Below are 25,387 nucleotides of genomic sequence, written 5' to 3'. Positions count from 1 at the left end.
TATATGTCTTTGCCACTAACTAAAATGACCAAAATAGAGAATGCTTAGTGAAAGAAAGTTTAAGTTTAATCTGGGGCATGTTGAGTGTAATATGAGTCTAGGGCATATGGTAAAATAAATAAGCAAAAAATAAATAGAAAAATAAAATAAGGAAGATATATTCTATAAGAAGAGTTTTTTAGGGGAAGGATTAAAGGAGTCAACTAGAGAAAGTGGATTTTCAGTAAAGAGCAACAACATAACAATAAAATCTATGAATGAGGCTAAAAGAAGTAGTTTGATAGTATGGATGTCTTAAAAACTAAGAGTGAAATGTTTCAGAAAGTAAAAAATAAAAAATGTGAAAAGCAATGGAGATTTAAAAAAACAGGCTGCAAAACATAAATTGCTATTACAGCGAGAGGACATTGATGTGGACAATGGGCACAAAAATGTGACTTGGCTAAGGCAGTGAGTAGAAAATGAGGAAGGAGAGATAGTATGAAATAGAATGGTATCTAGATGGGGATTCACGTGGAGACTTTTTTCCAATGTTATTTTGTTGTTTTTCTTTATTTTTTGATTTTTTAAAGGATGATTGAGATGTAAATAGCCTTATAGCCCAAGATTCAAAAATTGCTCAAATTAAGGGGGAAAAAAAGTAGAAAGGGATATCGTATGTGATTAAATTTTCCTTTCATTCTTTTTTTCCCCTAAATAGTGCCTGGCTTGGCCAGCATAAAACTCAACTCTTGGCACACACCAACTGACTATAGAAGAGACAAATCAAAGGTATAAGGCAGATTACAAAGAATAGAGTTTAAGATGGACAACTTCACACAGTGCCATCAGGAAGAATTCATTGGTGAAAAATTTAGCCCAAAGATAGGGAAACCATTTAGAAAGCAGAAACTTTAACTCAGTAAAGAATTAATATAGGTCTAGACTACAAATGAAATAGAGGGATGGAAAAAGAGAAGAAATCCAAATAAAAAATAGTTGCTGACTAATTGAATGATCATGAAACTAAGTATTTCTAGGTTTGACCAGTTGTATAGAAGCAGTGAAATCCTTGACTCTAGGAAGTGGTCACTGGTCCCACTGCACCTGGAAGAGTCTGGGCCTTGTGTTCTCCTTGATGTTAGGTCCTCTTCTCTTGGAATTTTTACTAGTGAGTCTACTTTTAAACGTATCTACTGCTCATCTATTGCATATCCCATTTCACTGTGTTTTTAGTCCAGCAATGAGAATTTTACTGTGTTAACTTCTAATCTTGCAATCCCTATTGACTTTGTTGTAGACTTCCCTAGTTTATTCAGGACCTGAACTTGTGCTCTGTGGTCTGACATGCCCTATGAGACAAGTCTATTTGACCATAAAATTCAAATATTTTTCATTCATACTTAAAAACACACATATTTTGCACTAATACATACTATTCATCTAATACTGGTTTATTACATACCACTCGAAAGTGGTTTCACAGTATGTTCTCATTGATAACATGGTAGCTGAATATTTAAAGAAGTATGCTTTTTTTCATATATTTAACTAAATGACTTAATTAAATTTATTAAATGAATATGACTTCTGATTTGCAAATTAATAGTAAAATTATTACTGCCCCCTCCTAGTCATCTGGGACTTCTATAATAAAATACCATAGACTAAGTGGCTTAAGCAAGATGTTTATTTCTCACAGTTCTGGAAGTTGGAAAGTCCAAGATCTAAGTGCTGGCAGATTTGATGTCTGGTGAGAGCCCTGTTCCTTGTTCACAGATGGCCATGTTCTTGCTGTATCCTTACATGGCAGAAAGAGAGAACAAGCTCTCTGGTCTCTTGCTATAGGCACCAATCCCTTTATGAGGACTCTACCTTCATGACCTAATTCCCTTCCAAACGCCCTGTCTCCAAATACCATTATATCAATTGTTAGGGCTTCAACATGAATTTGAGGGAGACACAATCCAATCTATAGCATTCCCTTAAAGGTTCGTTATCTATCTGTTTGGTTGAGGGATAATAGAGGTTCTAAAACCCTTAGAAGAGCTTTGTGGTATTGACTGCGTCTATAGGAATCTTGAAAATGCTTTTGTCTGTCTTTCAGGGTAAAAATGACCTGTAGCTACTCTTACCTGCTGCTTTTTAAAAATACTTTGTAAATATTTTTATATAAAATTTAATTCTAGAAGTTTTAAAATTTCTTTCATTCTGTATCTGTAGCCCCAAAATTGGGCCCTTCAATATGACTGTTTACTTTGGGAAATGTTGGTATTTTTTAAAGAAAGTTAGAAAAAAGTGTCACAGAAATGTAAGCCTATAGAGAGGTATACATATTAAAACTTTTCACCTTTATTAGTCTTAAATAAAATTGCATGTTTTTATTTCTAAGTACACTACTCAGCACAAATACAAAAATATTCTCTCTATTAAGTCTCATACTACATAAATATACCAAAGGAATGAAATAATGTGGAGTCCAGAATCGATGCTGAATATAGCAGAAAACATGACAGTGATTTGTGAGTTTGAATGCTGGGTGAAAGCCCAGATAATAATGATAGTAACCTTTTGGACTCCTCCATTTAGAACTTGTCAGAAATACTGAATCCTATTGAGTTTAAATCATGCCAAGTTAATAGGAATAAGTCCAAATGTTCAGTTTTATAGAGTGGATTTTGGCTCAGTGTAGGTGTCTGTTCCAGGGTTAGCCCATTAGCTCAAATTGATAATGGATGTGGAATTCCTTAAAATACAGTGGGGTTTATGTTGTCAGATCCATATCAGAGGAGACCAATATTTTAGTCAAATGAAAATAGTCACACAAACTCAAGATGATCTGGGCCCTCATAAAAATATTGTTAATTCTGCAATAATTTTAAAAATTCTGCAAGCATAGCATGCATTCAGAACATAGAAACCAAGCTCTTCCATGTAATAACAATTTTATGATTATAGAACCTATGACAATGACCGTATAAGTAATTAAAACCATTTTCATTATGTATAAACGAAATCTAATTAATCATTAGTTTATTTTATATATTCATTATGCAAGCCACTGTTCAGTATTGATATTAAAACAACAAAGAAATGGATTTCAGTTAGTTCCTACTAGAATTAACAGGTAAATAAATATCTCATTGAAATTTTTCTGATTTTTAAAAACATACAAATTATTTGTATGACACCTGGGTTGCATTATTTGTGTGCTATTTATTTTATATAAACATGAAGCTGACTTAGTATTAACATGTAGTAGATTTCATTCATCCATTATCCAATCATATGTTTATAATTAACATATATTTATTGTAATTAACAGTGTGCCAAAGACTTGGAGATACTAAGACAGTAAGATACGATTCTCCTCATCAAGCTTATATTTTAACTGAAACAGAAGGAAAAAAGAATCATAAACATTTTCAAATGTAATGATTAGAATTAAGTAATATGGAGGCTAAGAGTAAGCGGTGTACATGAGGCTTGTGAAGTAAGCAGCAGTCAGACCATGAAGGGCCATAAATATTACACTTAGGATCTTGGCCTTTTCTCAAATTTAATGGAGCTTCACTGAAGATTTCTCACCAGGAAAGCAGCATCACACATTTGTGTTTTAGAAAGAAAACTCTAATTGCAGGGGACAGGAGGGCAAATCTAGAGAACTAGAAATAATTTAGGAAGTTTTGGAATAACAGGTGAAAAATGAGAATTGTCTGAATTAAAAGATTTGTGAATCAAAAGCTTTTATAGAGGGAGACTTATAGAACGTAGTTACTAATTGAATGTGGAGGGCAAGGGAACAGAATAAACCTAGCATTACCCTGACGAGAGGCTACTTTGAGGCTTGATATGTATTAGGCCCTCTAGAGAATTCAATTGGGATATGGAGGAAGTAAGAGTTTCATACGGTTTCAGACATCTTTGGAGTGACTTGATTGTGGATTTTAAAATGAAGAGGGTTGTCCTCTGTAAAGTTAAAATAATGGAGCCCCCTGACTATAAGTAATAGTTGAAGTTATGGAAGTGGAAGAGTCCCTCAAAGAGAGTGTGTAGAGTGGAACCCAAGTGATTTCAACTCCTAAAGAGCAGAAAATGTATAGCTTGACACTGAATATAATTAACAAGAGGAGTGGGAGTAAATGAGGAGCAATAAGGAAAATTGCATATCAGAAACAGAGCAGATGGAATGTGAAGTAGGAATAAATAAAACCTGCTGAATATGCAGGGAGGTCAAATAAATGTGGTTTGCAAATTGCTTATTGTGTGGCCCCAGAGATATATGCCAATTTTATCATGACTGTTCTCAGCCGACTTAGGAGGCACCAGGTTCTACAATGTTTAAAAGTTGAATATAGGGTAAAAAAGTGGAGAATATGTAAACAAATTTTCAGTACATTTGAGATGAAAAGTAGATATTAGTATAGTGGATGGAGAGGAATAGAGGATCAATGGACAATTCTTTAATACAGGAGGGATTTAAGCATGCTTAAATTCCAATGAGAGAAAATATAGGGAGGAGTCTGAGGAAGAAGATGGGATAATTAATGAAGCAAGGTCAGTGAGGATATAGCAAGATTAAAAAAGAAAAGACAGTTGTCATAGGGAAAAAAAAAGACATGCTCTAAAGTAAGGAGAACGGATGGATGTAAACATGTCTGTAAATGACAGTGTTTCTCAGTAAAATTGGAAGTTAAATGTTTTCTTCTGATGAGGGGAGCAGGTGAGGGATGGTAAACTTTGGGAGACTTGGCAAAGTTTGAACTAGCTGTCCCGAGAACCAGATACATGCTGTCTAGGAACATACAGATAACACTAAACAGTGCTGAAAACCTAGTTGATGTTAAAACCATGATCTGGCTGTGCAGTTATGGGGTTCTCTTTAGCAATATATGGAAGCTGCTCATATATAGGAGTGAGATTGTGGACAGTCAGTTAATCTTGGAACAGGAGTCTCATTACCATGAGACTATAGCTGAGAAGAAGATAATTGATAATTTTGACAAGATATTGGTTGAAATAATGGGCTTTTGTGTCAGACTGGGTAATGAAGGACATGATGAGCGAGAGGAGAGTAGGAGAAAATAGAATTTTTCCAAGAGTAGCCACCTCAAACAATTAAAAAATAAAACAGTTTAGTGAGACAATGAAAAATAAAAACTAGAAAGGGAAAAAGATGTCATCAGAGAGGTAAATTTTGGTAATTAAAAGCTTGAATAAAGACAAGTGCCAATGATGACAATGTCTATATGGACATTGATCATGTAACCAGGGTGTAACAAAGGATGACAGATATTCTAGAATTAATTAATACCAAAATTACACAAAATTTTTTGTACATAATAAGGATTCTCTTTCATTACGGGTACATAATAAGGATTCTCTTCAATCAGAGTCTCTGTTCTATTATCATGCACACAAAAAGAGAATTTGAAAAAAATATATAATAATCCCGAAGGTCCCCATTTAATAAAATAGGCCACTTGTTTTCAAACTAGGAACTCCTTTCTTTGTTTCCTCCCTCCTTCCCCCTTCATCCCCTTCCTCCTTCCCTCTTCCCTTCCTTCCTTTTATTCTTTCCTCTCTTGTTCATATTCTTATATTTTGTAAACATGTTAAGTACATGCCATGTGTACATGCCTTGACCTCCAGGGGTTTACAATCTAGTGAGGACACAGACATATAAACACACAATTATAGTCAAGTATAAAGCATTTTTATAAAGTTATGGACTAGGTCCCATGAGAGGAAACTCTTAATTCTCTCCCTAGAGAAGTCAAGTAAGCTTTTCCCGAGGAATCTATGTTTGAGCCAAGTTTTGAAATATGAATAAGAAAGTCATCAGTCAGAAAAGGGATAGGATGGAAGGCCTTGTACCAGGAGAGAATAGTATGTAAACAGATACAGGCTCTGATCAATCATGTTGTATAAAGCATACTATGCAAGTTTGGTCTGCCCCCGGCATGGAATACCAGTAGAGGAGGTATGATAGATGATGGCAAAATAGTGGATGGAGGGCAAATCACGGGGGCTTTTTATACTAGGCTGAGGAGTTCGGACATCATGAAGATTCTTTGGACCTCTAACAAAAGTTCAAGCAGAGAACTAACATGATCAAGTTTGAATTGTAAAAAGATAATTCTTGATGCCAAGTAGACTGTATTTCCAAAGAAGGTGAGACTGGAAGTTGGAGATATGAGATGATAATGTTGAAAAAATAATTACAGACACAAATTAATTTATGAATTAAATCAGTTACAACAAGGACCAACATAATTTTAGGAATGGGATAGGGATTTGACAAAGTGATTCTAAGTTTATTTTTAAATACAAGTGTGTGAAACAAAAACTATAAGGAGAATTATTGAGGGAGGGTAACTTGGAGGTTGGAAATTATACTGCAAGGTTAAACTAGTTTAAGAATGACTTATTGGCAATTGAATAGATCAACAGCTCATTGGAACAAATCAGTTATTCCAGAAAGAATGTGTAGCTATGAATTTGAGTTATAGAAGTCCTTTTATATTGGAGTTGACAATTCAAACAATTGGGAAGTAAATAAATGGTTTCTGGTTGAGGAAAACAGATTAAGACACAATATGTGGGCATTTTGTCCCTCCTAAGACTCCAGCACAATGAAACAAACCAAGTGAAAAAAAGAATGCATCTATAAAACAGAAGGGAACAAGAACAAGGAACTCTTACTGAGATGAGAAAATTCTCAAAATTTTTACAAGATTCAAAATGAAAGGGAGCAGAGTGAAGGATAACACACGGTGAGAAAATCAGACCCTGCAATATGCTACAAAAGGGTCTGCAAAAGAAGTAAGAACCAGTCTGTACTGTGAACTGTGGAAACATTTGGATTCAGAGTCAGGAGGCTTAAGGCAGAACATAACTGAGCAGTAGGGCTGAACACAGGAAGGGTGCTGAATTTAAGGTCAATATGACAACTGCACAAATCATTACTTATAACCCACCTCTCACACCCTGCACATACATACATGGAATTTGGGCAGTTTCATGTATCCCCATGTAAAACTCTTCATCTTTTCACTGAAGAAATTAAACCCATATTTGGGGTAGGATACAGTTTCACTAGATGCTGGAAGGAATGGAGACAAGTCATCAAATATCTGTGAGAAAATGATTTTCAATCTAGAATTCTATATCCAGACAAGAAGGTGTTAAAGGAGTAAGAGAGAAAGATATCTTACACATGTCCCAACTTTCCTAACCATACCCCTCCACAAAAGCTATAAACTAAGATTAAGTGTGGCTACTGTAAGATGTGTTAAAAGGAGCAACAATTCTGATGACTCTGCAGCAGGTCTAGAGAAAAATAAGTCCTTCTTAAGACAGGTGGGTGGATTCTGGAGAAGAAAGCGTTTACATGAGTATGTGAGTGTGTGGTGGAGGTGATACCAGGAGCACCGAAGAATCCAGTGCCTACCATTATTCTGCACAGAGCCAATATTGATAAGTGATTTTTAGTAATAAAAAAAATCAAATGTATACCAAAAAAGCATATTACTTTTAAGGGTCCTTCCACATAGAGCAGTTTATATAATTCTTATAATGATTCTGACACTTAAGTATTTTCAACGCTTCAGGTGGTCTGGCAAATATCTTGATGTACTATTATCTGAATTGATCAAGCATTATAGTGCATATGTGGTTCTGGAAAGTGCCCAACTAGTAAATCTGAAATCATGCCATTTTCCAATAGATCAAATCTTACTCAAATGTTTCTTGGGTTGCTAGCAACTTTGCCAATACTTGTTTATTTTTTAAGTATCTTTTGGGGAGGTTGCAATAGTAATATGTTTTTCTCACTTACTGGGTTTCTTCAAATGGCAGAATGTGTGGTTTACTCACTAAGATTTATAGCTGTATTTTATGGCTTCATACCCAAAATCATGTACTTAGTGATTTCTTTCAGAAGGCATTTGCCAAGACAGTGACCCAGCACCATTTTTTCTTCCAGAGCAACTCTGACACAAATCCACTCAAATAAATTAGCATTTTTAACTTGACTGGCTCATCTGGCCAGTGTATCAAGATGACGTGCCAATGCATGAGGTAATTCTTATGGCTACTACTAAAAAACTGTGAAGAAACTTTGTTTTCATCTTAATAGCTTTTTCAGAAGCCAGCTTTCCTTTCTCTTGTCTTTCCTATTGGCTTCTCTTGGAAAATGGTGCAATGAGCTGGTTCGCACACCACCTTTCTAAACTATAAATGGTGAGTGGAGGCTGGGGATGTTGAGAAAGATATCATGCAATTAATTTAAATATAATGGCCTCTATCACATATTATTTTACCACATATTTATATTACCATTAATCTTATTATTACATTTTTATTTTATTTGTTTTATAAACAAAGGTTTAGGGAAATTATGTAAGTCAGTGTTTTACTGCTGGTTTATCTTCCATTTGGGGTGTGTGTGTGTGTGTGTGTGTGTGTGTGTGTGTGTGTGTGTGAGATTGGCTTCCCTTTGTTTTCACTTTTTAAAATTGTACTTTTTCAATCCTAAAGTAAAGGGTATTATGGAATTTTACACATACAATGTACTTTAGAGGTCATTTGCTCCATCTCCTTTCTTTTAGTTGAAAAGCTAAGGCAAATTTTTGGAAACTGATTAACGCAAAGTCAGAACTAGAACTCCAGTTTCCTGGTTTCACGTTATGCATTTCTCCAATAAGTATTTTTTTTTAAGTTCTTACATTGCAAAAACTGTCGTTCAGTGGTTTATAAATTTTATGTTAACCTTGTTATTTATCTCTAAGATTGGCAAAATAATAGCTCAAAGTTTTGAAAAAATATATATTATGTACCAAGCAGTTTAATGTTCCATGCAAATATATATATGTCCAAATTTTAAAGGTTTTACCATACCACAAACACTACAATCTTTAATATTTTAGGCCAAAAAAATTGGTTGAGATGCCAAACATTAATTATCACTTGTCAATTTAAGAAAGTTCATGAATGTGAAACCAAGAATATTGGAGTCATTTTTTTTTCTCACAGAAATTATAGAAAATAGAAGACATAATAATGCATAATATCATATAGGGCATACTTAAAAGTATGTTCACAAGAGACCACCAAAATATATTATGCATTTTATACATGCCTCAGGGATAGCTTAATAATATTTGATTAACTGAGGATTTAGTACAAGAATTCTTTCTGGGTGATATATCTGAATGGACTGGAAATATATGTGATGTTCTTATTTGGTAATTTCAAAGCAATCCATTAGCTATGTATTGACTATATAATATCAGCAAGATACTGTCTAGGAAAACAATTTACACAGTATATAAAATGAGTTTAAACATCCTCTGCTTTGTTTGCTTTTATAATTTAGTCACTAGAGCTTGTACACTGAAGTGGTCTTTTCTGTTTTAAAAATGTTCATCACTTAGATGAATTTTAAAATACAAATTAATGAGATGAAGTCTCCAAAGTAAAATATCTTCTTACAAAGATTAAGTACATTTCTCCACTCCATTGTATGGTCTTTTTTTGCCCTTCAAAAAGCACGAATCCATGTGATTGGTTTCATATGCTTAGGAAATGAACTAATAACAAAAACAAGAATAATTTTACTATTTGTAGCTCAAAATGTAGAGACAACTAAATTTGTACTTATTGGAGTGTGTAACGTATTACAAATCTGATGAGACCACAGCTATACAAAAGAGAAGAGAGTGAGCAAATGATTGACATGAAACTGTAAAGATAAAAATGAGACTATTATTAGTGCTATGTTATTTCTAACATGAATTATTCCCCAGTCCTCTCCAAAAACCACACTGTTGTGGAAATATCATTTGAAATTCACTCACAAGAGCTCCAAAATTCACTGAATACTGCTAATGTGGTTATTAGTTTGATTTTTCACCCTCTTTCTCTACACACACACACACACACATTTATGTAGCCACTTATGATTGTTTACTTGAATATCATTTTTACTATGTACTAGATAATAAAAAGAGAACGTTAACTTTTTATTTAAAAAATAAAATTTTCATTTTGAATTTTCAAGATAAGATTTTTAAAAAGTCTAGAAAAAAATGTATTAAATTTCATTAAATCAGTATCTTAGTACTGACTTTATCCTGAAATTAAGTGTATCTAGTAAGCATGAAATAGCCTTCCCGCAATCATTATTAAAATAAGGTACAAATATCCATCATAAAATATTTGTTTTTACTTTCCTCATTTAAATATTTCAGTATATATTGTACATATGTATATATTGTCTACATTTATAGCAATTTGAAATTTGTTATAGAAGAATAGACAATGATCTTAAACTGTTTAATTTTAATTAATTTCATTTTTTCCGTAGTACTAGGCCATCAAACTCACTTCTTAATAGAACCATTTTCAATATTCATCTGTAATTTGATTTTCCCAGTGTGTAAGCTACTTCCTAAAGTAAATTAAGCACATGAGGGGGTTATGCTTGCTGTTCTGTTTTTCTAGGGCACAGTCCAATAAATAGTTGCTCTGTTATACAACATAGTCCTCATATAAGTTAAAAAGATGTACTCTTTTTTCCTAAGGAATTTTTGAAATGCAAAGATGTAGCTATATTCAGTTAACAAAATGTAACCTATCATAAGCATTTTTGTTTCTGACCTATTCCCAGTCCTCAGCTGATAATGATTTGAAATTCAAAGGAAAATGAACAAGCCTAGTAGAAGTGCTTTATCTCTGTTAGGTACTCTTTAGCACTGACCCATTTATGAAAATTCACTGTTAGTTGAATAACCTCTGTGGGAGAAAAAAGATTTGCTGAGTGTCAACTCTATACCACCAGGCATTGTGTTTCCCAGTTTTCAAAGTTTATACCTTTTACAGTTTACACTATAACTGTTTCCTATCATTGTTTCCTACCAAAAATCTTCAAAGAATCCATACTACAATATTTTACCATTTTTTGTTTCTTTAATAACTCATGCTCTTTGATTTTTCTCAGACTAGTAAAGCTAAACAAGGAGCAATTTAAAAAAAGAGAGAGAAAAATTTTGCATAAAGTTTTACTCTTTTAAATGTTTAGGTATATGCAATTAGGATCTTATATAAAAATATGTATAATTAGAAATAGATGATATACAATACAATGGCAAAGTAAGGAAAAAGCCATATTGTCTAAATAATTGTCAAAGCAAAAGATGTGTGACAATTTTTTTACAACAAAAATATCTAAAATTGATTTTTAAATTTTATACATACATATATGTTTATTAAAGAAATATGTGGACATGACCAAAGTAACACATGCACAAGCACCTATATATTTTAATAGTCGTGATTGATAACTAGTACATTCTATTCTGTAAATATATAGTTGTTATGACCACATCAGAACTGTTTAGTTTTACTGCAGAGTCATGTGATGAGACATATTCTTCTCTGTGCCACTTCAAAAAGAATGCTCAGATAGATTATATTTTTCCTTAAGTTTCAATTTCCCATTTGGGAAAATGAAGTCAGTCTTAAATATCTTTACACTCCTTTCATCTATGGAGAAGGGGGAGGGGGACAGAGGCACAGAGTAGCTATGACACATATGTCCTTCAGGAAATCAGATTTTGCACCAGATGGTAATTTTCACATGTAACCGAGAAAAGAAAACCACTTTACCCACTAAAGGTGGGTGAAGGTAGGCCAGCTCTCTCTGTCTCAAAATTCCAGGGAGGAGAGTTTTTTTGAGAAGCCAAAGTGGAAAGACTATAAAGGGGAAAAAAAAGAATTAGGTAAGTACCTAGGAAATGAAGATTCTTTTTCAATTTGAGGTGTTTTTGAGGAAATAAAAAATTTTATTATTTTTGAATATTTGGGGGTAAAGATAGTGTAGAAGTTAACAATTTTGAAGAAATAATAATCAAGTAATTATAGTAATTTGATATTGCCAACCACATCCAAGAACATAAGCAATAGGCTTGTATTACATATGTTACAGTTTTTTTAAAATTTCATTTTTATATTAATTCATTTTTTGCTGTACTTTACAAAAGTATCTGTCCACAATGGTTGGGAAGAGAGTTGGTTTCCCCCATAGACTGAGCAGCTAATTATTTAGATTCCTGGAGGAGAAAAAAGTTTAGATTAATATCAAAAGTTGGTAGATATTCGTTTTTAATAAAAGGCATGCCTTCTTTCAATATTAGGAAAAGGCCAGTAAGAAAAGCTGCAGATATTTGTTTGTTTGAAGATATGAGGGGTCAGAGTCAAGAGGATCCAAACATAAGAATGTGTTTCCTCTGAAAAAGTAAAATCTTAATATGAAACTGAGTAGGATAGTCACGAGCTTTGGGGAAGTAGGAAGAGAGGAAAAAATATAGGATGAGTGGTGTTGGGAATAAGGAAATGAATAGACCATAGACAAAGGTCTCAAATAAGGTTGCTTTTTAAAAATAATTTTTTTTAGTAGCCACACTCTAGTTTCCTCTCCAGTAATCTTCAGTAGCTCAGGTATAGAAGGTAGCTGTTTTAATTAATCAGCAGTTGACATTTTGCAAAGAAAAGGTAATGGAAGAATACAGAGTCCTCTAATAAATGGAGATGTGCTGAGGGTGGAGATTGAGAGCTTGTTCTTTGCAGAAATGAGAGAAAGTTATGAGGGGAATAGCCAAATGGAATGAATGGAATGAGCACTGAAGGGAAGCCTTTTTTTTGTTTGTTTTTTAATACAGCTGGACAAATACTTGTCTGAAAGCAGCAAAGGCAAGCGAGGTAAATGAGAGGAAAATGAGGCCACTGCCATCAGAACCTAAGGCTTATGAAGTACGAAAGAATTGAACCAACTCTGAGAAAGCTACCAGGGAAGCTGAGGCTTTGAGATAGGGTGAGGGAGACTCCTCCATCTCAGGAAAAGCAGAGAAGGAGAGGAAGAATGTGACGAAGAGGCTGAAGGTATAGGAGAGTTAATTGATGATGAAGGGGCAGTTTGGGAAGGACAAGGGAAAGAAAAATCCAGGAAGATAGCACTTAACAGCATGAGAATTGGACAATAGGTGAGCGAGGTTGTGGAGTGAATGATGGCACCTTGACTCTTTACGGAGGCTGAGATGAGAGACCCAGATGGTTGACTTTTCTGAAGGTTGTGGGCCGGCCATTCTGAGTGAGACCCTAGATAGAATAGGGGCTGCAGTCACTGGTCAGTGTTCAAAGAGATTATCAAGAAGAGTGCTCTTCTGTCATAGATCAAGTAAAACCTTCAGCACTTTGTACCAAAAGCATGGTAAGAGAACCTGGGTCATTTTCAAGCTAAGAATTGCAGAAGTTGTAACAGGGCTCTTAAACATTGGGCTAGTAGACTAGGACTACTACACATTGACTCCTAGATAACATGGTGGCTGGGAAACAGACTGAGTTGGTAAATGTTTGTTTTCTTATATTCTGTGTCAACATGGCATATAGACAGTCCATATAAAAGATAATTGAATTTATGCAGGTGCAGGTTTATAAAGAGAAATAAAAAAGTGAAACAAAGGTACCCAGCCTTGCTTTATACCTTAAAAATAAGAATGCCGTTTGTCAAAAGAACTCTTTCTGACCCATTTGATTCACTTAATGTTACTTTGATAAGAATTTTAAATTATATTTGAAGCCTTGAATCACAATTGAGATCATAGAAGAAACCTAGACTTAGAGTGATCCCTGTTCATGAAGCCAAAGACTAGGGACAGATCAACGCATGCTATGAAAGGTCTTAAATTACTTTTGACAGTTTTTGTGGTTAGGTAAAACATAGTACACCAAATAGTTAAAGAGAGTTAAGCCCCACTGATCATAATCAGGCTATTAGATTGAAAAAACCTCTGAATCCAGTTTATCAAGGAAGAATGTGGACATGTTTTGAAAGAACTCAGCTAATTTATGGATCCTGCCATACAGCACACTTTGGGATTTAACCTTTCAAAAACAGGGTGGAATATACAAAAAATCATGGTAAACAATTTTGTAAATAGTAGGGCAGACTTGGGGATTCTGAATCAAATTATCTTAGAGCGTTCTTCAGTTTTGGAGAGTTAGCTATCCTCTCTGGAGTCATTAAACTCCAACTGGGCAGAATTCTAGAACTATAATATTATAAAAAGAATTCAGAGAGAATTTGTGACCAGAGCTTTCTTTTTATTGAAGTCAAATGAAAAACACAGTGTTCTGAGCTGGACAAATGCAAAGCACAGTGCCTTCCGCTGGCATATTTTGTAGTCTGGTTTTTAATGAAAATAAAATTAAAGAGCTGCTTTAGAAACTTATCCTAATTCTGTTTTTTTTTTTTTATTCAGTTGACTCTTACAAGTACCACTTAGCAGCATATTGAGAGTGGGTCAGAACAACCTGTCTTTCTGTTACCCACATTCTGAGCAGTCAAATCAGGTTTCAAGTCAAGTCAGATTACTTGGAAGGTAGAAAATGATAGAGTTATCTGCTTTAAATTCCCTGGTTTAAAACACAAAAACAAAACCTTCACATTGTTAAGATCATAAAAAGTACTTGGGCTATTATTGTTAATTCCCTACAACATTTTCATTCATTCATTTAACAATTTATTGAACGTCGTATATGGTGCCATTTTGTGTGAAGTGGGGTTTGCGTGGAGTAGCTTTAAGATAATTGATTTAGATGGGAATTTATCACTTAAGGATGTCTATCTTGTAGATGGGAAAAAAAACTCAAAAATATTAATTAGTCAATGGTATTAGCTGCTTGATCCAAAACTTGAGTAAAGTCATACTTAGATTTATCCTACAAGCTGCCCTTAGATGATAAAAAGTTGTGGCTATGCATTAATTGGATCAGATTTGTCCTTCTTTGGTTAATGTGTCTATCTATAGATGTATGTGCTCCATAAGGGAATAATTTTCTTATTCTAAATCTTCTGTGAACAAGGTTTTAACAGAGCCTTCAATATTCTCAGCAACCAGTCAATGAGACGATTATGCCTACCAGCATGTCTTAATTAATAAGAGCTCAAGAGACAATCAGTTTGGGCCTAAGCACTCTACACATTCAGGTATATATCAAAAGTTATACTACATACACTATAATGTTCTTTGGTCAGATAAATAAATCGAGATGGAGATACACGGATTTGACTATTTGAAATTAACCTCTGGTATTGACCAGTGTCAGGGCAGGCAACTTGCTCATGCCTCTTCCAAAGTTGGATTTGGGGATAGCTCCAAAAAGTAAAATTACTTTTGAACACAGAATGTTAAAGACCAAAAAGGGAGACTGCCCCTGAGCATTGTCTATATAGCAAGGTTAATACATAAATCTAGCGCTAGTACTGTATACTAATACTATGAGGCTGGAAATAGAAATGAGATAGAGAATAGGTTTAATTCTACGGCTTATCTTGTTACAGTAGGAGTTCAGTAACCACATGGAAGCAAAAGGAAATAAAAAATGTATTTCTACTACGTTATGAAAGGCCTTATATCACCATTAACTTCCTTTATGAAAATGGTGGTTATGCTTCTCTGGAAATTATTTCAGAAATAATAGGATTTTCTTAAAAGAATTGTTGAATTACAGCATGTGCAATCAGTTACTGTAAATAAGCTCTTAAAATCCCACAAAAAAAGAATCTAATTGCTGACAAAGAAAGTAGAAAAGCCATAAAAGTCAGATGTATTAAGAATAAGACCTAGTTCTCTATAACATCCCAGCTCTAAAGTCTCATAATTGCATGATTGCCCACATCCTTATAATTTATAGACTTTGGCAGAGAGTTTCAGATATTGTTTACTTCAAATAATCAGGTTGAAAGGTGATTAGTTCCTTGTTTGATCCACAAGCTCATATTCTGCAACTTTATTCAATTTCACAGCAATGCAACACTTACGCAAAAGACATATTGAACCATTTTGTCAGGAAATACTTAGATAAAAATTTGTAGGGTTCTAGTACTAAAGAAAAATGTTTAAATCCATGTTGATTTTATTTTCCTACTTTAATAGTAGAAAGCTTTTTAAATTATATTTTATTGTATTACTTTTAATGAGAAATTATTGATGAAATTTTTGGTATGATTTCTATTTACAAATTTAGTGACCATGAAATATCTGAGGGAATAACATCAAAAGGACTTCTCTGTAGGTTTGCCAAACACAAAACAAAATTAGAAAATAATTTAGAGGCAGGTGACCTAGGTAGCTCAGTCCGTTCAGCATCTGCCTTCTGCTCCGAAAGTGATCCCAGCCAGAGTCCTGGGATCAAACCCCGTGTTGGGCTCCCTGCTCGGTGGGGAGCCTGCTTCTCCCTCTCCCTCTGTTCCTCCCCCCTGTTCATGATTGCTCTCTTTCTCAAATAAATAAAATCTTTTTAAAAATTACTTAGAGGAAAATAAAATTCTCAATTCTTTAAAATTAATTGTTCTGTGTATAGCTGTCTGAATATAAAAATACATGATCTGTTGCCTTTAAAATCTAGGACCCCAACCTTACCTTTAAAAGGAGTTCAGAACAGTGTGTACTTTCCCACAAAGAAAGTGGGAACTGCTCACTACTGTGTCAAAAAGGAAGATGGTTTAAAGAAAGAACTAATGCCTAATAGAAATGTATCAAAGTGAAAAATATTTAATTAAAAACAGATTTGGTGATTTTATAAAAGCAAAACCCCAGCTGTCCTGTCATTTTGCCTCTACATACATTAATATGTACCTCTTAAGAATTATAGCTATTTCCTTACAAAGATATATTTAATAAATCAAAGTATAAAATTTATGGGTTTTCTTTTCCATTTCTCAGATAATTTCTCAGTACATGGTGTCCTCATTACTTCAAGAATAGACCATTCTTTGGTAAATTATTCAAATGTGATTCTAAATATTTCAAGGTGTTGTTTCTTTGTGTATTTATGCATATTTATTAATTTTATTAACTCAGTAGCCTTTTAACAATTAGGAAATAAAGTTTATTCTAGAATGTAGGTCTGCTCCCAAGTGGGTTTTGTTATTCTAGAATAGGTAAAATAAAAGCAGAAATATTAGCAGTAGAGAATGATGTAATATATAAGCTGCTAAAGAAAGGGTTCAGGTTCTGGTTTTATTTCTTGTAATAACTGGATTGATGAAAAGTCATAGATATCAAGCTATATGTAAGTTTATACTTCCAAAATTCTGATAGATATCATTGATTTTTCATAATTTCTGTGCTTTCTGAAATATCTTGCCTGTCATATTGGATTTCATGAAAATATAAATGAGAAAGTTTCATGGGAAAGGGAAATAACAATTTTAATTTTTAAAAAGTGTGGCACAATTGTTTTTTAACCAAATTCAGAGAACTTTTTATCTCAGAGGCCACTATTCATGTTCAATATACACAATAAAAGAAGTACCTACACTCATATAGCTATAAAATTCACTGCACTTAAATCTCAATATTATTTTATATTTTGAAATTAATCTGTTTTTGCTAATGATTTTCAGTCTCTGTGGGTTTTGTTTGTTTTTTGGTCCTTCAACAAATCTATTTTTTTATTTACCTTTTTTTTTTTAACAAATCTATTAATTTAAGAAGGGATGAGAAGCAGAGAAGAGGGTCAAATCTGTTAACTTGTTTTAGAGCAACATTGCCAAAATGTGCAGAAGGACAGTAAATGAAAACTATCGGCAAAACCAATGATCTTTAAAACAGGACCCATGCATTTAATGTAGTTATGTTATCTATGTTGTTTGTGGAGAACCCACAGTTGGTGGTAGTACTCAAAGGGCAGAATGCCAGCCTATGTAAAGATCGAGAAATGTCATCTCTGTTTCTACTTGTAAAAGTTCTTCCCGTATCTTTTTTGAAGATTTTTTTATTTATCTATTTGACAGAGAGAGACATAGAGCAGGAACACAAGCAGGGGCAGTGGGAGAGGGAGAAGCAGGCTTCCCGCCAAGCAGGGAGCCCGATGTGGGGCTCGATCCCAGGACCCTGGGATCATGACCTGAGCTGAAGGCAGACGCTTAAAGACTGAGCCACCCAGGCGCCCCAAGTTCTTCCCATATTTTTATTAAATCAGTACTTACACTGCATAATGTCAATGTCTACTGACATTGGGAGTATTCTTGACTTTAAAGGAAATTGATGATAAGCATTAATAAGAATTGATTTTATATTTTGGCCGACAGATTTTCCACATGACATATGACCTTGCCAGTGCAGTGGTGAGAATTTTTAACCTCATCGGCATGATGCTGCTGCTCTGCCATTGGGATGGCTGTCTTCAGTTCTTAGTCCCACTCCTGCAGGATTTCCCACCAGACTGCTGGGTGTCTCTGAACGAAATGGTTGTAAGTAATTCGTATTCTTTTACACTCTGCGTAACCAATGTTTTGCCAAAAAGTTCTAAGTGCTTATGTTCGAATGATCTAATTTCTTCTCCGTAAATGTTTAGAGAAAACTTAATTTTGCTTTCATGGATGTAAAATCAAATGTTGTATTGTTTTTTCTACAACTACATTTCATTTAGATGAAATGTTTCTGGGGACATATATGTTAAGGATCTATTTTGAGGCGTCTTGCTCTGTGTATATTGAAGACATATTTTATTTCAAAGCTACATGCACACTCACACGTACGCATCATCATATACAATCATGGTACAACGTTCATGGTACAATGTTCTTCCAAAACTGCCTACTGCTTAGAGTAACTCCTTTCTTTCAACTTGATTTGGCATTTACTATGCTTAAGACATGTAATTCTAGGTGGTGTTTAAACATGCAGAGACATGTACATCAGTATAAATGCAATGAGATTTGATGTGCATGGTATTTCAGATAGTACTTTTTGCTAGGGAAGACAAGGAAAGCTTCATGGAAAAGGTAAAGCCTTTATTTACTTTTAATTTTTAATTTTTTTAATTTGAGTATAGTTGACACATAATGTTACATTAGTTTCAGGTGTACACCTTACCCTGAAAGATATTTAAATATTTAAAACTTGTGAAATATAAATTTGAAATATATAATTAACTATATTCATAGCCACATTTAATTTTAAGAACATAAGTTTTAAAAAAGAACATGTGTTTTGATCTATATTGTACAATACTTACAAAGAAATTGAAACACTAGTAAACAATGGAAGATAAATTTTATGAGACTCTCACAAAATTTTAATTTTGGCATAAATCAAATGCCCTCTTTCTTCCCAAAATGTTCCATATTAATTTCTGGGCTTATTATTGTAGAAATGATATGAACATCTTAAGAACATATATTTTTTTCTTCTAATAACTAGAGCTCAGGCTTTATATTTTAAGAAAAGAGTTTACATTACATGTTAAGAAGTCTGGTCTTCTTTCTTTTCTTTCTTCTTGCCTACCTGTTTTCCTCCTTCCTTCCCACTCTCCCTCTCCCTGCCTTCTTATTCCTTTAACTCCTTTCTTTGAGACTTGATATTCACCTGGATCTCTCCTTCATGTCATTCATATCTGCTTAAATGTCACTGTCTCACTGAAGCCAGTGTGTGATCACTCTAATACAGCACCCAAGTGGTTTATATTTTATCTGAGAAGAATTTAATAACGCACACACACACATCTTTATTTGTATTTCTCTGTGTCCTCTACACAGAATGTCAGTTCCATTAAGTCAAAGAATTTGTCTGTTTTGTTCTGTACTCTACGGTAGTGCCTAGAACAGTGCCTGATACAGGAGTTTGTTGTAATCTAGCCACTCTTTATTGAAAGTTCGTTTGAGAAATACTGTATTTGTGTTTCTGTACCTAAAAATCAAAGCAAGGTGCAGGTCACTTTTTGAATCTATGAAGTCTTCTTAATTATAGATCTGTCTTTTTTACTTATCACTGAAAGAAAATTTGTGAAGACATGATTAAGATATTTTGGCGGGGGTGGGAGGAAGAAAAAGCCACAGCTCTGTATTCTAGCTATGAACTGAGTGTGTAGTATAAAAACACTAACACTACTGCCAAAAGATGATTCATCACCGGCACCAACCACTATTTAAGTTCGCAAATAATTTTTGTTTTAAATTACCCTTAGGTATCTTTCAGAAAAATAGGCATTGTCTTTATTAAAAAAGTAAAGGGACTATTTTGGGGTATCCATGAAGTGCATGTAGTTGTGTAATTATAATATACGGGAATATACTCCTTAATATATCCAGTGCTAAACACATTAACTGAAGAAAAATTTTAATATCTTGATCATTTTTTAAGTGTGGTTTTTTTCTTGCATCTTTTTTGAGGGGCAGGTTTACTTATGAAACTGGCTCTTACTTCCTTTCACATTTATTTAACATTACTTTCATGTTTAACTTTAATGTCAAGGATAGGAAACAGTTAAGTCTATGTTCAACTATAAAGACCAGAAATACATTGTGAGTATTAGTGATATAAAGGAGATAACCATAAAAAAGACAATTTTTGTATCAGTAGAGAATCTCCATGGTGTCATTTGACCTTGAAGATATCATTTTCTATCCTAGATCTATCGAATTCTAGAAAAGCTTCCATCACAGCAAAACAAAGCAAAGTGTATTTACACAATAAGGGAGTTATAAAGAAGTAAAAATCCAATATAAGAAAAAAGCACCCTTCATGTATATATCTTGCTTACCGTATACAAGCCCTTGTGATTTGAAATGTGCTCTTATTTGGTCCTCATAGCAACAGAATGAGGTGAGCACTGTTATCCCCCATTTTACAGATCAGAAATCTGAAATTTTTAGAGGTTAGTCTAATTGTTCAATAGCACAGAGTTTAGTAGATTAATAGAACCAAGATTAGTATGCCTGGCTATCCGACTCCGTAATTTCTGTTCTAAACCACATTAGAATATCTTGTGTTGTGTAGATTGTAAAAATTAGTTAAGAACAGTAATGACAAGAAACGAAACCTGTCGTCACAGCACACCGGTTACAATAGAAAGTCACTAAAAAATCAGCATTTGAGCTCTGACACTAAAAAGCAGCAAGACGGATATGAGATGTAGATGTAGAAAAACAAATTCAAATTGGGAAGGCAAAAAGTGAGAAGCCAGATCAGGGTAGATGCGGGACATGGTATCAGTCATTCCTAGGTATGTGCTTGACAATTCTATGACGTTTGACATTGACACTAAATAATTTATGGTAAAGATTAGGGTGTTGGGTGAATTCTTTATACCTTCCTTCTGTCTCATATTTTGCATTCTTAAATGATTTATATCCTTAAGTGTTATTTTAAGTCCTCCTTAACCATATTTTCATTTCTGTGTGTATATTTATCTTTTTATATGTATTTTAAATCTTTCTGAAACACATTTGCATTTATATCTATATCCCTATCTATGTATCACTAGCTAGTTATCCATATATGTCCTATAATGAGAAATCCAGAGTAATGCTACGACTATATCTATAACTGGTAATTTGTTCAATATACTTATTCTTATCTTAACTCTTTCTAATCCGCAATTCATTCCGTAGAAGTAGATATTGACTTGCAAAATCCAACTTAAACAGGGATTAATCTTGCTCTATATTTATAATATAACCTTTTGTATTGAATATTTCATTCAAGAAATATTTGAATTATAGAATTCTGTCTGAATGAAAATCTTGGGTTGGTCAGATAATGTCTAATAAAATTTTGAAAATCTTGTCATTCTCATATTTTGTGACTATGTTTCTAGGCATATCACACTAGAATTATAATAGTTCATTATGAAAGTGATTAGAGGTGACGGTTTTGGTTTAAGTTATAACATCATGAAATACTCATTTTAAAAATCTAAGAAATAAAAATTATGATGCATTTGAACTTCTGACATAATTTAGGGAATGATTTTAGAGAAGAAAGAAGGATTTGCAACTAAATAGTGCATTCCTATAGTAGTGTTTCTCTATTTCTTTTTTTTAAGATTTTATTTATTTATTTGACAGAGAGAGAGAGAGTACAAGCAGGGGGAGTGGCAGGGAGAGGGAGAAGCAGGCTCCTGCTGAGCAGAGAGCCCGATGCAGGGCACTGAGCCACCCAGGCGCCCCTAGAGTAGTGTTTCTCTAATGGAAGTCTGCAGCTTTACTCTCAGGGAGGCACAGGTTTTCTCCCAGCAGTCTTGTAAATGTATAAATATATGGTGGTGATAGTTTGAAAGGTTTCAAGGTAAACATATTATGAATCTACAATCATCTGAATGCCCTAAATATGGAGTCTGGATTTGCTTTTATAGTTGAAGTGCATTGTGCCATATAAAATAATTCTCACTTATTGGCTTAATAATTAATGATCCATTTATATCAAATGAGGGCTAAGTGACATCATATTAAATGCTGTACAGAATTTTCACCAAAGTCAAAATGGAGAGATGGGTTACAAAACCAAGTTACTCATTACGTAGCACACAATTGTATAGTAGTGTGTTAAACTACATAATCTATAAAAATTAGTGCTATAAAAGCACTAAATTTACATTGTGTGCAACTATTGGTTTTACCAAAGCAACATTATCCATCACAATACATTTATATTAAGATATGCTTATTGATTTATTGTTTTGTTAGTGTTTGATTTATGAAATTGTTTTAACTTTACAGGAATTAAAAGGATAAGAAATTTATATCTAGTTTTGTAGTTGTATTTGTTTCAGTAATATCATAATCAAAATAATTTGAGCCAACTCAAGTACCGTGTATTATAATGTTTAGTTTTGTTGTGGTTTGAAAAACTATATGCATTACTTCATCTTGAGAGATGCCTTCTAGAGGGCAGACAAAATGTTTTATCAGTATTTGCATACCCCACAGATCCTATGCCAGACTTGCATATGTTGCTAAATAAATATTAGTGGTTTATACTAAAAAGGTAATTATCAAAAGTATTTGAAAATTATGTGTAAAAGGGTTACTCTGTTATGCATTTTAAAAGCTCCTCCTCGGATAGTTTTTGCTTTAATAATTTGTACCTCAAATTATTTCTTCAAAGATAAGTAATCACTTGACCAACTCATGGGCAATATAAAAATACTCGAAATTCATGAAGTTTATATGAACCATACTAAGAATATCAGAAAATAAGATATATAAATGTCTAGAAGGGTCTAATTAATATTTTTATGGGGAGAAAACAAGAGATCTGATTGAAAAATCTAGATCACTACAGAAGTTCATTTTCATTTCAGACAGTGTATCTCAAATTATTAGTGCGTTACTAATAACCAAATAGTCACACGCTCCACATTCTCCAGCTCCCTTCCTGTTGGATGGGGTCCTCTGATGGTCATGGTCAATGGGCTCTGAGTGGCAGTTTCATATTTCACTTACAGGTCTAAGCATTGAAAAGCTGGTTTGCAACCCTCCAGTTCTTTTTTTCCCTATCCAGAGGCACCCTTTTAATTTGTAGCCCACAACATAACACAGCTTATCCTGACTCATTTAGACAATAGAATAGGGATGGGAAAATCTGGCAGAATTGAATTTAGAGACACACATTTCAGAATTGCCTCTACCATTAAAACGTCTATGATTTTAGGCAAATCACTCAACTTTCCTATAGTTCAACTATGAAATGGTGTATATTACTTATTCTTTCATTTAGGTAATTTGTTGAGTGTTTGCTTTGTGCTAGGCATTATCTTAGGCACTGAACATACACTGGAGAATGAGACAGTTTCTGCCCTGATAGTGCTTACATTCAAACAAGCTTTCATTCATACCACTTCATTCCAGGTGCCAAAAACTATACAGAGATTTAAAATTTTAATTTTATAATCTAAGGGAATAGAAAAATTATGTGCAAAAGCCCTTAATATGAATTTGAATTAAGACCTCTGAAATGTATGCACTGCCCAGACTCTTAAACAAGGGGAAGAGTCCTAGCTAGATCCTGCCCTCTTTCTTGCCATGCTACATACATTTGAAAATATAGCCATTCTTGGGGCGCCTGGGTGGCTCAGTCGTTAAGCGTCTGCCTTCGGCTCGGGTCATGGTCCCAGGGTCCGGGGATCGAGCCCCATATCAGGCTCCCTGCTTGGCAGGAAGCCTGCTCCTCCCTCTCTCACTCCCCCTGCTTGTGTTCCTGCTCTCGCTATCTCTCTCTCTGTCAAATAAATAAATAAAATCTTAAAAAAAAAAAAAAGAAAAGAAAATATAGCCATTCTTACAAAACTCTGTCTTCCTGATTTAGCCCCCCAGAGAACACTATTTTTTTCTAACTCACAAAATGGTGTGCTAGTAGCAGGTTTGTGTGAATGGAGATAAAGTCTATGAGTAGTATAAACTAAAGGTAGGGAGAGACAAAATAGGGAGTCATTTATTTCAACTACTATCAGTTGGTTTTGGATCAGGAATCTTCAATAAAGAGTGCAGATTGAGACATGTCAGTCACGTCTAGCTCAAAACTATAATGATCAAAATAAATATGTGCTGGGGGGGCTTGAGTAGAAAGAGTTGTTTATTAATATCTCCTATTTCAAGCAAATTGTTTGGGAAAAAAAAGGATTTATATTGTTTATATGCATGTCCCCATATACAAGTAGAACATTGAAACCTAGGATGATTAAATTATTGTCTATTGATATTCTAGCAAATGTATGAAGACAAAATTAAAATAGGTTCACTTTTTGTTTTACAAAGCCCAATTAACTAGTTAAGTAATGATTGATTGAAACAATATAACCAAGATAATATAATTAAGAATTAAAAATATATCTCTCCTCTCTTGAGGTGTAGCAATGTATTTTAGATTTGAAATTCTATAAATAAGAAATTGTATTATTATATTACTGACTTTTTAAAAATAGAATATATTGCTTTAACAGAATTTTTTAAAAGTTCTAACAAAAGTAACTAATTTGCTGACAAGTCACCATGTAGCTTTACAGGAAAAAAAAATGCATTCATAGCTCCTATAAGTTATAATAACAAAGTAGGTCAGTAGCCTGCTGAGTGTTGTGATTCTCCTTTGCCATCCTGTTTCTGCCTATTAGGAAGGCCAGCCTGGTGACTGCTGTCTGTTGGAGAGAAACACGACCTAATCGCAAAAGTGAAACAGTTCACATACTGTGTTGTTCCTTCTCAGACATGTATTCTTTTATGGGAATGAACATATGGAAATAAATCCTACTGTGGTATCTTGTTTTCAAATGACATGTGCATTTCAGAAAATCTTTAGAATGAATTATAGTTCCATAATAGAGAGGAAAAAGGATATTACTTATATATTGTCTATAGCTATGTTAAGTTGCTCTGTCAGTAAGACCAGTCCCTAAGTTGCAAACATAGTTGTTTTTTTTTTCTTATAGAGCCTATCTCTTAAATTTTCAGCAACGAATGGTTAGAAGAAGCACCATTCATTAAATTACCTTATCTAACAAGAGATATCTATTAAAATTGGGGAAAGATACAAAATATCTTGCAGTCCAATATTTTCTCCAAATA

At 33.8% G+C, this 25,387-nt stretch overlaps 1 protein-coding gene across 1 annotated transcript in view; it reads left to right on the top strand.

Annotated features, from left to right (window-relative positions):
• HCN1 (hyperpolarization activated cyclic nucleotide gated potassium channel 1) overlaps positions 1–25,387 on the top strand; it is a 399,792-nt gene that overhangs the window by 199,231 nt on the left and 175,174 nt on the right. Inside the window, exon 3 of the mRNA XM_036111774.2 lies at positions 18,137–18,298. Within this exon, the coding sequence (XP_035967667.2) occupies positions 18,137–18,298 (162 nt within the window). The remainder of the gene's footprint in view (positions 1–18,136; positions 18,299–25,387) is intronic.

This window comes from Halichoerus grypus, chromosome 2 (genome assembly GCF_964656455.1).
Source record: "Halichoerus grypus chromosome 2, mHalGry1.hap1.1, whole genome shotgun sequence".
NCBI lineage: Eukaryota > Metazoa > Chordata > Mammalia > Carnivora > Phocidae > Halichoerus > Halichoerus grypus.
Note: the sequence above shows the minus strand (reverse complement) of the source record. Positions and strands in the feature narration are given on the sequence as shown.